Source organism: Argentina silus (genome assembly GCF_951799395.1).
Source record: "Argentina silus genome assembly, chromosome: 5".
NCBI classification, from domain to species: domain Eukaryota; kingdom Metazoa; phylum Chordata; class Actinopteri; order Argentiniformes; family Argentinidae; genus Argentina; species Argentina silus.
This window is the reverse complement of record NC_139659.1, coordinates 1,910,228-1,927,223: the sequence shown is the minus strand read 5'-3', so window position 1 is coordinate 1,927,223 and position 16,996 is coordinate 1,910,228. Positions and strand designations below refer to the sequence as shown.

General features: G+C 40.2%; 1 protein-coding gene across 1 annotated transcript; it reads right to left on the bottom strand.

Annotated features, from left to right (window-relative positions):
* Positions 1-10,579: 10,579 nt before the first annotated feature.
* On the bottom strand, positions 10,580-13,056 carry rx3 (retinal homeobox gene 3; the record flags this gene model as incomplete). Its single annotated transcript, XM_083670353.1, has 3 exons — positions 10,580-11,014; positions 12,410-12,636; positions 12,810-13,056. The coding sequence occupies 3 exons, from the start codon at positions 13,054-13,056 to the stop codon at positions 10,580-10,582; spliced, it is 909 nt and encodes a 302-aa protein (XP_083526479.1).
* Between the last annotated feature and the right edge of the window lie 3,940 nt (positions 13,057-16,996).

Sequence of the window (16,996 nt, the reverse complement as noted above, 5' to 3'; positions counted from 1 at the left end):
TTACCTGAGAATGGTGACAGACCTAGCACATTGCTGTCCCTCTGCAAAATGCTTTCTGAGATGATCATTTCCTAGACAGGGCTGCTCAGACAATGAGCTGTCAGGGGCAGCTCTTTAACTCTGCACCAGGTTCAGCCATGTCCACTCCACTGGCACAACACATTTGCTTATCTGACAGGGGGGGATTACATTGACACAGTGAAACTATATTCAGACCTATTCCAGATGTTGAGAAGACATGTGTGTAGGAGGCCTCTGTCCCTGCCTGGCCAGTGCTCTCGGTGCTAGTCGCAGCCAGGGACACAAGGTTGCTGCCTACCCTCACACACTCGCCTCGTCACGTGACCATATGTGGTGTTGATTCTTGATATCCTGCTATAACGCTTCATATCCATAACCATATGTACAGGACATGTTATCGGAGACGAGTGTGTTTTGTCGTGAGTAGGCTGTCTGCCTAGATTTCGTTTCACGTAATGCTTTTGACAATATGTCGTTACGCTAAAAGCGGAGCAGTTTTTCTTCCCCAGTTTTTCCTATACCCAGAATGCCTTTCGCGGTCGTCCAGGACTATAGAAATCTGCCGTCGGAGATAATATCATATCATAACACCTCACCAACACTTCAATAAACCACAGGATTAGACATATTTTGGGCATATTTTCTATAATATATTTGCTATATTTTATAGATTCATACAGTAGGATAAAAAAAATGATGGATGATTTAATCGGTGTATTCGTCGTTCATATGTGGATTGTCGTACTGTCGGCAGCACAGATACACGACAACTGTCACACTGTGTGAAACTGCTGCCGGTCCGACCCGTCTACGGTCCTGCCGGTCCGACCGTCTACGGTCCTGCCGGTCCGACCCGTCTACGGTCCTGCCGGTCCGACCCGTCTACGGTCCTGCCGGTCCGACCGTCTACGGTCCTGCCGGTCCGACCCGTCTACGGTCCTGCCGGTCCGACCCGTCTACGGTCCTGCCGGTCCGACCGTCTACGGTCCTGCCGGTCCGACCCGTCTACGGTCCTGCCGGTCCGACCCGTCTACGGTCCTGCCGGTCCGACCCGTCCACGGTCCTGCCGGTCCGACCCGTCTACGGTCCAGCCGCTCTCCCACACCTCTCTGGGTCCAGCTACTTTCTCACAACTTTCCGATTAGAAATGATAGTATTTGACCTCACTAAAAAGTGACAATGTGAAATGGACATAGTGTTTTTTTTTTTTCAAGAATCTAAAAATAATAGAGTCCACTGTCAATGAGGCATCTCGATGCTCTTTCCAAGATCCGGAATGACACCCAACCCTGAGGTCTTGCCTAGAAAGAACACAATTAGATATAGATTTTCCTATGTGACCTTTCCATCCTATCTCAGATCCCTCAGGTCTTTGGGGTTTTATTCAAAAGAAGGCAGTTCACATGGGGTTTTCTTGGAGAGAGCTTTCATTATATTTTCATATTCCAAAATGTTATGATCAAAATAGTTACCAATGTTCAAATGTACCAAAGGCCTAAATGAATGTCTTTTATATGTTTTGTATTAAGTATTCATTAATCACTATACATGTCTGAATGTTTTATTTGTCTGCTAAGATCTCAAATTCCAATATAATAAAAATGTCAAAATGGTGGCTATCATTTTATAATTATTTCAACAATCTTTTCAGCAAGGGTTTCTTTTAACGTCAGAGTGTATTCATCTCACCGGTTAGTGAGGTGACAGACATACACAGCTTCATAATGGCCACCAGAGCAAATTATCGCTTTTAATTGACACTTGCTGTTGATTGGCCACCCCTAAAATTACCCTTCTTTCCCATCAAAAGTCCATTGTGCATATGACACCATCAGCGTTCCCTTTGAGGTCATGCATGTGTATTATAAAGGAGAGTCGATTGCCAGAGGGATGTTTGCCAATGTTGAACAATATGGGAGATCACACATGAGTGTGTCACATTATTAGAAAGGATATGCTTTATCAAAGTGTAAATAACAATTTCTATTGTGTGTATCAGGGGAGGCTGGTGGAGGTAGAAATCGGAGGACGGGCTCATTGTAATGCATGGAATGGAATGACGAATTCTATCGAACACGTGTGTCAGCAGCAAAACACTATATCATGTGAGGGAAAGCACACTGTGGCCCCTTTGTCGATGACACTTTTTGCAGTCACAATTATTTCCTTCGTCTCATGGGAACACAACAGTTTAAGAGTAGTCAGCTGGATCAGGAAGCATTCCAATCCAGTGCTCTTAACCCCTCCTTAACCCCTTCACCCCCACTCAGCCCTGAGATCTCCAACCTGCACCTGGAGTCACTCAGGAATCACTGTGTGTCATCACAAGTACTGTACTTATGTTCCTCTACAGAATTGCTAGGCTGCTCAGATAAAGGGACCATCTATATCTCCCACATGTTTAAATGTAGATATCTTCTACATTACATTATGGCATGTTCTAATGTCATAATCTACAGGCCAGAGAAATCAATACGATTTAAGACATGCTATGGGTGATTATATGGCTATACATGCCTGTATGCCTATAGTAGTATAGTAATTGTAATTGTAGCCTACATGTGAGATCCATTGATTGTAGATGTTATGTTACCACTGTGATGAGATATCAAATGATATCACAACCTCAAAAATGTGTTGATTTCGTTGATTTTGAATATGCCTTATTTCACCAAACACTGCCATCTAGTGTCTGAGGCCAACAGATACGGAGTGTGTAACTCACAAACATGACTTCTTGACATATTCATCAGCTAATGGGTCGTTTTTCCTCACCGTGACTCATGGTTGTCACTTCTGTCATTGAAACGCTGAATGACGCAACCAGCAGTGATTACTTTTTTTTTCTTTTTAATTATCGCTTATTATGTGTGACACACACACCAGGCTAGTCTCCGGCTGGCCCTTGTTTGCATGAATTCATTGTTCATTCTTTGACAAATCTGTGTAGTTAGATTAATTTGTAGTAAACAGTCAGTTGTGTCTTACATTTACTTTTTCACAAATGTATTCAGTTATATGTAGGGCGTATATGAACTGAAAAAAATAGACAAAGGGGGCCGTTGCAAAAATTACAGCTAAAGATAAATAAAATCTTTATGTGTGTATTTAATGTCACTTTAGACATTCATTATGGTATCACACAGGATTTTGGGATCAGGTGCCCAGCAAATAACATTGGAGAATGTCCTTAAATGTCTACCTGTGTAGTAACAATGTAATTACAATTGTAACATTTTATAAAGATGTTGCAACATAGCAAATAAGTAATTGCATTGAATTTGTGTTGAGCAGCTTGTGTTACAGTACTTACTACACCAGAGGAACAAGGAACAGCCCCAGTTCCACTTGTGTAATAACAGAAACTTCTTCACTCTATATCTATGGAATACAATACAAATTGACTAACAACAAGTGAATACAATGTGGTACTAAATGTTACTAAACAGGTGTAAGAGAAACGTAATGTAACCCAAATAGTCCGATTTTAAAGTAGCAGTTGTGCTACATGTCTTACCATTAGTAAGGCATCAACGTAGATACAGCTCAATACCAGTTGAGAGAGCGGATCACACTAATGACCATTCGTAGCCTATTGTACACTGACAGTTTGTTATATGGCCTTAGTTGACTCACACAGCTTCTTGATGTCACTCACCCAGGGTGAGCTACTACCAGACCCACCAATATCCCCCGGGGCTTATACGTGACGTTACGATGGCTCGAGGAAGCACTCAACCTTATCTCCACAAATGCCTCAACCTTATCTCCACAAATGCCCCCTTCATGTTCCAAAAGGCTGCTGGGTGGATTTCCAACCTGTCACGACATTTCCTCTTTCTTCAATGATCAGTGCGTCAATACAGTATGAATGTGACCACTCAAGTATAATAATTCATAATTCCACATGGAGGTGGAAGCCAAATTAAATGAACAGCGCCTTTATTTGTATTGTTGATCTTTCCATCTGGGTAAATTAATTGAACACCCTTTCCTGATAACTGATGCAGATTCCATTATATCATGACCGCCTGGTAACCCATGGTTGTGTGGGCAGATTCTAGCTCATATAACTCAATTATAATTACAGGACATTGCTCTTGTTTGCCAGCCCTGTTCGTACCATTCCTGACACCAGATTTAAACTGTGTGTTCCTGATCACACCCCACACCGGGACCAGAGCTCAATTATTGAGAATTTATTGTGGCTAATTACGTCACTGACATAAATCAGCATGACAGTTATCAGTTACTACGGGTGGTTTCATTCACATCCTGTGGACAACTAATCTTAAGGCTATTTTGGTTTGGACACCCAGCTCAGGGATATGACACATTCATTCAAAAATCACCAGCTGTGTTATTTTTCTGTGTAAATCTTATTTGGGTTAAACACTCTGATCTCAGAACCTGAGCGGTCCTGCGAGGTTCAGTCCTATTTAAACATTTGGAGCAATGTCAAGTTCCACTTGTGGCCTTATGCTAACAATGCAAGCTCTAATGTGAATGCCTCTATCTGAATTTAATTTAATGCTGCCTCTCATATAGGGGTTTGAGGTTTATGAACACATAAGATGGACATTTCTCTTTCCATTTCTTTCAAATGATCTTTGCTATCAGAGTAAAACTGTCTTTTATTTTGACAATTTTTTCTAAAGCATTGCCTAACCTAGTCCCCAATTAATCCGGATGCTGGCACATCGCTCTGATCGTCAATACAGACGAGATGTAAATCATCTCACCACCTGCTGGGAAGCAATTAACTCACTACTGCTGTGGAGAACAGCTCCACAATGTTCATGAAATGACGCTGACACCTCTACGAATACAATATGTAGGCACACAATGCCGAGTGGCTTGATAATGGCAGGTTATCATAATTGTCACTTTCAATTTTTCATTTAGTATCATGGGGTATTTTTTAAAAGATCGCTGACGTAGTGAAATCAGGAGGGGCATTCAACTTTCAGCGTCGCCTCCTTCAGATCCATCACTCCTGCAGGGACACGCTGGTATAAGTTGGTAAACACGTCAAGACAAACAAAGTTAGAAGGTTCTGTCGCGTTATGGTATAAATTAAGTGATTATGGAGGCACATCTTTAGTGTATGCATCTAACGGGACGGATTCAACGGCAAATAAGGATTAGTCTAATATCCCTCATATCCAGCTCCTCTCTCCGGTATCATGGGCGAGCTGTACCATGCATGGACTTACAAACCTTCGTTATCAATAGTTATTATTTTTATTTTGGTGTCGACGGCATGTCTGGGCCACTGTTCCGAGAATCCTGCAGCAATTGGAAAAGTTTATCCACGCGGTAATCAATGGGCAGTAGGTAAGGATTAATCAGTCTCATTTGAATAATAATAATAATAATAATAATAATAATAATCATAATAATAATAATAATAATAATAATAATCATAATAATAAACTAAACAATAAATTACTACTAAAACATTGATATTCATTGAGAGTGATTACTCTCTCTGCTAATACATTAATCATTAGTAGCCTAAATACCATTGTTATGATCATTATCAGGTATAATAATAATAATAATAATAATAATAATAATAATAATAATAATAATAATAATAATCAGGTATAAGTAAGAATGTCATTGCACTGTTTACACCCTGCTGTATCCTATGTATATGATGAATAAACTTTTTTTGCATGCTGCATGGAGAAGGCAGTAGCCTACTTTTTTTTTCAGAGGGAGAAGAAACAGGTTTTAATCCCCTTGTACAGTATTGTCAATTCAACATACACATTCTGACTTAATGGACCGTAAGCAACTTTTTAAGTATACAATGTAATTATGTTTTTCACATATAGTATTTGATCCATCACATTCTTGGGGGTCACATGTAAGTTCCTGTGAATCGTTTTCATGTTTTAAAAAAAATAAACACATCCATCTCCCCTTGTTTTGGCTCATTCCATACCAGGACCAGGCTCAACAACAATCTGTGTTCTCCAAAGGTTTGAAACAAGACAGAAACATTGTGTGAAAGGTTAACCAAGCAAATCATGGCATGTACCCACGTTGTTGTTTTTATTCAGGGCACTTGATGGGGAAGAAAAGCATTGACAGTATCTCTGGATCAGAGGAGAGCAACAGGGACAGTGACTATCTAGCCACTTCTGAGGAGGACAAGCTGTTGGATAGATGTGTGCGTCCGTCTGTGCTGATCCGAGCCTTCGTAAGGGCTCTGGTTGGACTTGAGAACCAGGGCCACGTTCCCTCTCCACAGGGCTTCCTCAGGACCAGACAGAGGGGAGAGCAAGAGAGAGACAAATATCTCAAAGAGGTTGGTAAACAGAATACCTTTTTATACTACAAAGGCACACACAGCGCTGAGCGGAGACAAGCCCAGCTGTACTGAGCTGGCCTGATTATGCATCCACCCCTCTATCTATACCTATATACTGATCTGTAGATAGATCATTGATCCACCCTATTGCTGAAAAACTATGCTGGAAATGACAATGTGAAAGAGATATATCAACAAGTATAGATTAGAATATAATAAAAAATAATAAAATAGAATACATTTAAATAAAATTTAATAGGATAGAACTTTATTGTCCAACCAAAGCTGGAAAAGGATCTTCCCCAGCACTGGTTTGGGTTGGCAGAGTGTTGTGTAAAACCCCTCTGGTGAATCTTGTCCTGTTTTATATGTGTGTATGATGGATCCCCAGCGATCCTTACAGTGACCATCATCACGTCAGCTACAATTCACCTTGCTTTCTTCATTCAGATTCAAATCAGTGGAGATGCCTACCATCATGGAACATAATGTTTGAGTTTACCTTTCAAAAAGACATGAGAACATTTTGTTTTACACCAACATTGCTTGTAAGGACGTTTTGCAGGCTTTGTTTTGCAGGCTTTGTTTTGCAGGCTTTGTTGTGGTTGAGATGCTGCATTGTATGTGTGAGAATATTCATGTTTTTATTTCTGTGCTGTATTTCCTCCCTGTAGGTGACAGACCTACTACTGGCTTTTAATCTGAAGGAAAACAGCTCCAGATAAAGACTAATCTCCAGCCACTGATATGCTTCAGAGACTTTTACTGTAACAATGTGATGCCTTGCATCCATGCACATCACCTGCTTGACACCAACTACTGAAATACATAAATTATATCTTTACAGTTAATTTTATATTTAATGATCATGATAATTACATGGTGTCTGCTATCTATTGTATGCTTGTCATAATCCAAGACCTAAGGATAGTATCGCTTCATTATATGACATCAATGTTTGCAATACTTATCAATACTCATGGTTTCTTCATCATCATACTGTCATGAGTTACATATCAACAATGTTGTATTAAGAAGATTGAATAAATCTAGAATTGTTTGATAACTGCATTGTGGACAACTGGGCATTCCTTTACACATACTGCGCGTAAATGCACCATCTCTCAACGGTGCTAATTGAGAAGCGTGCTAACAGTCGTCCGTAAATCGTTCTTGGACAATTTTTAAGTTGAATTGATTAACCTTTTATTGACGCCTTATTTGTTGTTCTGAGAAATAGTGCGTCACAGGAACGCAGTAGAGGGAGATGAGTGACAGGCGAAGACATGCAGTGGCTGATGTTCACCACAGGGTGGTAGACAAGAGCCTTATTAGAGCTTGGCTTCCTTCTCTTTCTTATGAAGACAACTTCAATGTTATACTTCTTTTCAGACACAAAAAAGTGCCTCTGGTTCATTCCTATTTATATGAGGAAGCATTGTGTCAACGGACATGACTCTTCTTCTCAAAACTACCTCAAACAACCGTACAAGAGCATTCAATATTCAGATTGTGCTAATTGTTCAAATTTGACCATTCAGACAACTACTTGGCAATCCCAGAGTCTCGATGCCCAGAAAAGGACCCATGACAGGTTTGTTTCATACAGTGCACCAACGGATAAGCGATGAATGTAATTACAAGCTGATCTTTGTGTTGAACAATGTTCAGAGGATGTTTAATGAAGAGCCCAGCTCTCTCCCCTCTCAGCTGTCCACTGCCAACAATGGAGTCAATGATTGGCTCGGGGCTTGCTCACAATAGAGAACTGTTAATTGGAACAATTTCATTTGGTTAAGCGCATCCTGTTCACACAACCCAGGGGAAGGTTGTCCCTTGTTCTTCTGTTTTCTTCCTTCATTTGTCACAGCTGAACGGCAAATAAAAGAGGTACTAACCACGTTCACCTCATCACTCCGCATGTAACCAGAGTGTGAAGGGGATAACGTTTACAGGAGTTAATGAGGAGGAAGTGACCAATTAAAAGGACTATATCAGCCATTTGTAGTCCGTGAGACCTGATTGGGTGAGTTTTAATAATTTTGGCTGACGTTTGGAGTATATGCAGTGCCTTCGGAAAGTATTCAGACCCCTTCACTTTTAACACATTTTGTTGTGTTATAGACTCAATTTAAAATGGATTAAATTTAAAGAATTTGCACCTAACTTAATGTTTTGTAGTAAAACCAAATAAATACATTTCCAGCCACTTTGCTGTATCACTTGAATTAATTGTTGCAAACACAATTATGGATATAAAATAGATTATTTTCCATTAAGGGATTATTTTTGGCCACTTGGTTATAGACCAATTTTGTAGAGTGACTGAGATGATCCCATCGACTGTGCTTTTTCCTCTCCACCATTCAACTTTGTAGATTCGGACCTCAGGCCTCAGGGTCGCATTTCGGAGCAGTTTTGTTCCTCTCCATTTGCTCAGTTTGTAATGACAACCTGATCCACACAGTGTGTAATTGATTCCTATGCAAATCAGAGACCCTATAAAAACAAAGATATTAATTCAAAAATGATTATCCTTGCATTAAGATGGACTCAATACAACTTATTGAGTGATTTGACATTTTTGCATTTTAGCTAATGTTAAGAGTGTTACAGCTAATGTTACAGACATTTCTAAAAACCTGTTTTCGCTTTGTTATTCTGGGGTATTGCGTGTGGATTGACTGCAAATTCTTTTAATTTAATCCATTTTAAATTGAGTCTATGACACAACAAAATGTAGAGGAAGTGAAGGGCTCTGAATACTTCCTGAAGGCGCTGGGATATTAAAGCTAAGAGCTATGGAACATGAGGTTATAGTAAGTACTGCAAAATGAACATTGTTGGGGCAGCAGAAGTCCTGCAAAAGCCCTCCAAATGCAATGGAGTAGCAGGTTTAATAAAATATATATTGCTTAAGTTACAAAAATCTGTTATTCTCATGCATAATACTACTACTACTACTACTACTACTACTACTACTAAGAAGAAGAATAGTATATTTTGTTATTATTGTCTTATTACATAATAACAATATTTTTAATTAATTCTAAATAGCTTTAGTAAATTATGACCAATGGAATAATAATAGCTTGATGTTGTTTCCATCAGTCTCCGAGTTCTACACAAAACAAAGCTGAGAATCAAAAGTTTTTTTCACAATCCTCCCTCCCAGGACAGTTTAACTAGAACACCACTAGAGGGCGCTGTACAACACATTTACTTATTCTGTCTTTACTGGTGTTAGCGGAAATAGATACACAATAGATACAATGCTATTGTGTAAAACATAAATATGCTTTCATTATAAAGAAGGCATTCCGTGTCAGCAATTTGCTTTGAAGGTCTCTCATTTGGCTGTCATTCTAAACACTTTGACACAACAATACAGCAATAGTTGGAGAAAAACAATGTGTATTTCCATAGTACCATTCAGGGTTGACAACGAATGTCAAGACATACAAAGCAGTAGCAGTTGTGCTGCCAGACAGGGAGTTTGATTTGAGTCTTCAATCATTTATTTCCATAAAAATCATTCACATAATAGAGAATCTAATGACAGTTGGAACATGTACAACATTCAGCTCCACAATACGACAGGAGTATTGAAAGACAATGATCTAAAGGGCTTCATTGTATGCTTTAATAAATGCAATGTTCATCAGGTGTGATTGTCTTGGCAGTAGTAACATTATCAAACAGGAAAGAAAGTTAAATCGAAACATAAAAAACGGGATGCAGCAAGAAATACAAACAATGGCAGGATCTCCAGGTACATCATGTACTACATTTTCAAATTGTTACTTTCTCCTCAACACCAGCCTTCATTGATCTGAGTGAGTGGATCAGATCTCCCTGGACATCACTCATACATCCCCAGTACCATGGCTGTGGCAAGCCGGCCTCCTCACAGACAGGACCAGAACAGTTCTGAAGCAGGGTTGATCCTCCGACATTTCTGTTTATATTTATGTCCCAGCAGGACATTAGTTAAGAAAACACAATAAAGTCTTTAAGAACAGTGGATTTACACGTCCGTTGATCGTCCATAGCGAGTCTATATGTAGTCGGTATGTAGTCTATATGTAGTCTGTATGTAGTCTCTATGTAGTCTATATGTAGTCTGTATGTAGTCTGTATGTAGTCTATATGTAGTCTGTATGTAGTCTGTATGTAGTCTGTACGTAGTCTGTATGTAGTCTGTATGTAGGTCCATAGACAGATGAAGTATCCTCCTCACCAAGTCTTCCCAATAGACTGTATGTGCTCCTTGGCCTTCATCCTCAAAGAGGCGATGCTGGAGTTGCGGGGGTCCGTCTCCTCCAGGACTAGCTTGTCCATGAAGCCGGAGCATTGGTACGGCGGTGGGGGACACATGCTATTGATGTGGGGCAGGTTGTGTCCGAGGGTGGGGGAGACATTGAGGAAGGGAGGGGGGGTGTAGCTGGCGGGGAGCCCCTGGGGGGAGCCGATGAAGCCCGGCAGGGACTGCAGGGAGGTGGAGGTGCCGATGGGGGAGCTGAGCCAGGGCTCCAGCTGGAGGCCTGAGCCCAGAGGGTGGGGAGTGGAGCGGCCGAAGGAGAGGACGGAGGAGGTGTCCTGCAGCTTGATGGAGCTCACCTCCAGCTTCTCCTGCCGTCTCCACTTGGCACGTCGGTTCTGAAACCAAACCTGGAACCACATCATTCATGGTTAATCATCTGGGACTCATTCTGGGAGTTAATCATCTGGGCCTCAGTGTTCTGACAACAGGAGGGTTATGTTGAAATTCGGCCATTTTTAACAAATCAATACATTTTGAAGGAACTGGAGCTATAGCAAATATGTAATATTGTTGGGTTATAGGATTTACCAGAGGGGAGGTAGAAAACAATGTTTTTATTCCTCCTCATCATAGTTTGGCTATATATATCAAGACTAACCCTAACCCTAACCCTAACCCTAACTTATGTTGGTGATGAACTCATTACTCTCAAGGACATAAAATGACAGAAACCTGAGCTCTATCTCATAATTTAGAAAAAAAACAACGTTTTGTAAAATCTATTTTGTTGTTTGTTCTGTAAAATCGTGCCTATTCAATACACTTTGGCCCTGGGTAGGGGAAATAATCAATTACAATCTCACTGTTCACTGTCCTCCTATGTGTAATAAACTGAATATTATCATGTTGATGATAAATATGCATAGATCTATTGACATACTTTAAGATACAATATCTGGTTAGGGGTCAAGACACAAACAAATAGGCCTATAGCAAAGTGGTCAAATTAAATCGCTTCTTTTGACAAAAGGAAAATAACGGGAGAAAAGTCAAATATAGACAGTAGCCAAATGGTCTGAACGTAAAAATGTACGTAAATGTAACACAATAAGCCTAATAGTGAGAAATTCAGCCGAAAGGCCTTATAGCGCAAACAGAAATGAGAGTTTTTCGGATATAAAGTTCAACGTTAATTATCAATTTTATATATATATAAAATACCATTTTAATTTGATATCATCCGATGAGCAACTGATATGAGTTTGCCACAATAAATGCTACATTTTCAACTATTCATTCATCTTTCTCTTACTTTTAAATATATTATGCATGCATCTTAGCATGTGACAATGTACTTAATAAAATTCCAAAGCAAATGACAAAATAACAAGGTTACCAGGCCTTAGCCTGTAAAATCATCATGACCGCGTTTCGTGATCATTCTAAGCGCTATCGACAGACAGACGTTCCCATTCTAAACAGCGTTAATGAATCAGACACTGTGCGACTTCTGATGAACCTGCACATCTAATTGATAGGTCTGCTTTAACTCAGTCCAGTTCGGCTTTTGCATCATGCACAAAACTAAAACAAGCAAATGCTCAATAATTTGTTCGTAGCCTACTTCAGATTTAGTTACTTTAATTTTAATGGTATAGATTAAAGTTTTGCGCAGAGACAGTTTATCAGAACAGCGCTGGACCACTTTAAAGAAATGGTCCCAAGCAAGGCCACGGAACTTCTGCAGCCGACACGTTTTGCTTTTCAAGACAGTGGAATCCCCTCCTCAAAGATCAGCCTACCTGGACTCGGACCTCCGGCAGGTTGACTTTCAGAGCCAGTTCTTCTCTGCTGTACACGTCCGGGTAGTGGGACTTCTCGAAGGCTCTCTCCAGCTCGTGTAACTGGAAGGTGGTGAACGTGGTTCTGTTGCGCCGGTGTTTTTTCTTTGGATTGTCGTCATCAGACAACTTGCCCTCAGGTGAGTCGGGACTGACAGAGGCCCCCGAACTACTTGTGCAACAGACACCTGCAAAACACGGAGAGGCGAGCCTATGTCAATTTATGAACTTTAGTAGGCTAATATTTATACATCTCTCATATTTAAAAGGCCAAGTAATATTGACATGATAAATCGTTTTTAAAGTAATTGTGTATAGCCTATATTTCAACATAGGCCTTGTGCCAAGCAATGTCACTTACTGTCAAAACTTTCAGCGCTGTGTTCTTTTTTCAGAGAGGAGATAATTTCATTCCCTCTTCTCTCGGCGTCTTTCTCGAATTTCCCTGATCCGTAGGAGACTGAATGATGAAATAAGTTGTCTTCTTTAAATCCCAATATTGCTTCAATGCTGTGGACCCTCGCTGGGTTTCCAGGGCTTCGGACCAGACGTGCGGAGGGTGACAGGTGCTCTTCCATGACTTCGGTAGTTGAACCCAGAAGCCACATCGATGTATAAGATGCTCTCAATCAAGATTGGAAACATACAGTGAAAAAAGCAAGTATCAAAACTCCCGCTAAGCTTCAACGTAAAGTTTTCACCAGAAAATGTCGCAATATAATAGAATTCTGAATTATTCCGGCTGTATGAATAAAACTAGAACATTCGATTCTATTCTATCTATTTAAAAAGTACATGTAAACATCCAAGACCCACAGGTAACCTGTTATTTTACACAGTGGAAAGTCTTTCCGCAGTGAAGATGATGTATCTCGTGTTTTTTTTAAGTAGTCCCCCAGACAAGACCCCTGTCCATGTGACAGCCCACATGACACGTCAAAGGGGGATGTCAAGTTAGATTTGCCCCTGGATTTGGGGGTAACTACTACATTGTCCCAGTGAGCCAATGCGTCTCTGCAGCGCTAACTCCTCCCCGAGTCTCTGACCGCGACAGTCAGTCTATAAACCGCCTTACATAAATCTTAAAACCATCTTTCCCTCCTTCTCCAGATGTCATGTTCACGACGGCCTGCAAAAAAGGAGCGGGTCGGAGATTATAGCTTAAGGTAGAACAAAATCATAATTACAAGATTTCAGTCAGGACACAGATTGCAAGATGTCAGATTAACATTCGGCGGTGACTTAATCAAAGCATCAATACATTATTATCAAACAAGCGACCAAATCCCATTTCAGTGAGGGAGTGATATTATTAGATCGACACACAAATAAGTGCTCATTTTATAGTTAGTATCTGGTTGTTGATAGACCCACAGGCCTGGATGCAGGCTGTCTGGGAGGAGAGCCACTGGTCCATGACCATACAGCCCTTAAAAAGATTGTTTTCAATATTGAATATTCACCAATCTAAATAACATGATTTGAGTTATAATTTATAAACAAAATCCTTCAAGTAGCCTATTTCAGAAATAGTGAAATGGGTGATAACAGAATCAAAATCATTTTCATAATATTTTTTTTTCTATTTCTGGATTAAATTAACAATTATTACATGTGATGAGATTACAGTTTCTAACTATATCTTATATGGCCGTTTCTAACTATAACTCTCGCTGTAGAGCTGTTCCCCATTTTACAGTGTTGCCAGTTATCCGTGTAATTGAAGCTGAGCATAATGTTGAGTGTCTCCTTACCGCTAACTGACTACTTAAAATGTCACAGTTCACACAGTCACACAATCACACTGACCTGTTGTGAACGGCCCACCATTGCCTGCCATTGAGGTGCAAATAACTGGAAGCATGTCTTAACTTCCACAATATTGAAGGGATATGTGTAATTAACACTAAACAAAGATTGACAGCAGTTTGCTAATCCCCTGCCCACACGCTGCTTAAGGGGATTACGTTTTTTTACTCAAAAGAGTTAAAACCCTTAAAACTATTTAGCTTTTCCTAATTACAGAAGGTGACATTATCCTTTGTTTGCCGAGGAGATGCTCACTGCACCAGGGATCGTCTTGAGATCCAGTGCATGTATTAAAGAAAAAAAAAAAGAGTAATAGGTCTGCACAGGTCGGCCTGGCGGATATCTTTCACCTTGTGAAATAAAGAGTAGAAGGAAAAAACAATTCATGAGTTGCAAGGGCTGTTCCATCACTGTTCCCCTCATCAGAAACCAATGGTAATGTGGGGTATCATTGAAGAGCTGCTGCACATTTCCATGAGAGGCATATTAGACTCAAAGACGTACAGTTACAGGTGGTTGAACTGAACTGCCTCTGTACAAGGGGTCAGTGGTCCTCTCACTTCAAACCCATCCAGAATGCAAAAATTAACAATGAATGTGTCTGTTTTAGTATGGAGAGATGACGTCTCCTCTCATTTCTGGTGAAGCTAAATCAAAAAACATGCTTGACGGGATTGGGAAGAATTGTGCTCTTGACAATGGCAACAGGATTATCCAACTCCAAGACGTTACCACTACAATGACATGGTTACTAGCCTCCATGAGCACACAATACAGAGAAATCATGTTTTGATCATGTTTTGTTTGTGCTCTTGTCTTTTGTGTTGAGGAAGGTCACTCAAGACAAGGCTATTGTCAGGGAGGAGAGAGGGTATTTATGTGTGTTGAATGAATGTTAAATGTTAAATGTGTGTGTGTGTGTGTGTGTGTGTGTGTGTGTGTGTGTGCAGAGAGAGAGAGAGAGAGAGAGAGAGAGAGAGAGAGAGAGAGAGAGAGAGAGAGAGAGAGAGAGAGAGAGAGAGAGAGAGAGAGAGATGGTGTGGGCACATTTTTCTTACAACCAGAGGATGGGTCTTGGATTATTAAAGGATCCTTCATATTATCATAGGAGTTCAGAATGTTATTCCACAATACAATATCTAGGTTTGTGGTCAATTCCATTCAGTCACATATTTCAATGTAATGCAAGAATCAGCAGAAGAAAACCTCAACGAATCAATGAATGAATTGTTCCCTCTGAATACGTTGCGCTCAAACATCAGTCTAGTGCAGAGTCTAGACGCCAATGCTAAGCCTTGAAAAAATATGAGACATTCTGTACATCATGTAATGCTTTAATAGTTTTTACTAACACTTATATGAACAACACTGATGTAGAGGAGAATTATTCAAAGGAGAATTGTAAGTGTATAATCCATATACAGTTGGTGATGATCTCAGTGTTACAAGGGGGTACATTGCAAGCGAAAGCAATACATTTGACTTCAGAGATGGCAAAAAAAATGCCACTCCCTCTGTAAGGTCTCCAATGGCCTTTGGAAACTTGAATACATTATGTTCCTCTCCTATTTCCCAGTGAACTGAATAGGACACGATCCAAGTTGTTCCAGAGAGTCTGACACAGGCATTTAACCTGATGGGATGACAAATTCAACTGTCTTGATCCTATTAACTCGTAATCTTTGGAAGTTACAAATCCAAGGCATTTAAAAAAAAATAAAATAAAAACAGCGCTCACATGAAATTCACAAGCGCCATGGATTTCTTCCTTCTGTCTAATCAACCCAAACAACATTTGCTAAATAATCTTCAGTTAAATGAACACCTTGTTTATTCAGCCTCTTATAATGTGCTGGTGTAATCCGGATAGTTAGCCCTTCATCAGCATTACTTAATCTGTGTCAATGATGGCTGTTGTCCAGAAGGAGTTCATGATGTTGTAGCTGCTAAGATGTCATGAATAGTGGAACAGTTGTACCACTAAACCATGTGTCCCTTCTTATCCATATCAACATGAATTGTGTCTTTATTTTCATAATTTTTTTTATTGTTTCTTACCTATAGAGAACATACACACACTCACACACCCACATACACACACTCACACACACACTCACCCACACACACACACACACACACACTCACCCACACACACACCCACATACACACACTCACCCACATACACACTCACACACACACTCACACACACACACACACTCACACACACACACACACACACACACACACACACACACACACACACACACACACACACACACACACACACTCACACACACACACACACACACCCACTCACCCCACACACACACACACACACACACACACACACACACACACACACACACACACACACACACACACACACACACACACCCACACCGTTTAAGACTATTATTAATTACCTATAACTTATTACTGTCATGAAAAATGAGTCACTCCACTTACAATTTGATTGGTTGGCAAAAATAATAACCGGAGGCGCGGTCTACAAATCAGTTGTTTTATTCATCAACAGCTTGTGTATCATATCATATATCATATGTAGCACACGTGTCATTCTACCTGCACGACACACACTGACATAGCTGGACCCTCCTGCATCCTCACTGTTAGTACTTCAGTCTTAAATTCAGTCACTGTTAACGTACAGCTTGTCCATCTATGGAACGATAGCTGCATATTTCAAAGGATGATTTTGTGCAAATCTGCAAGTATTTA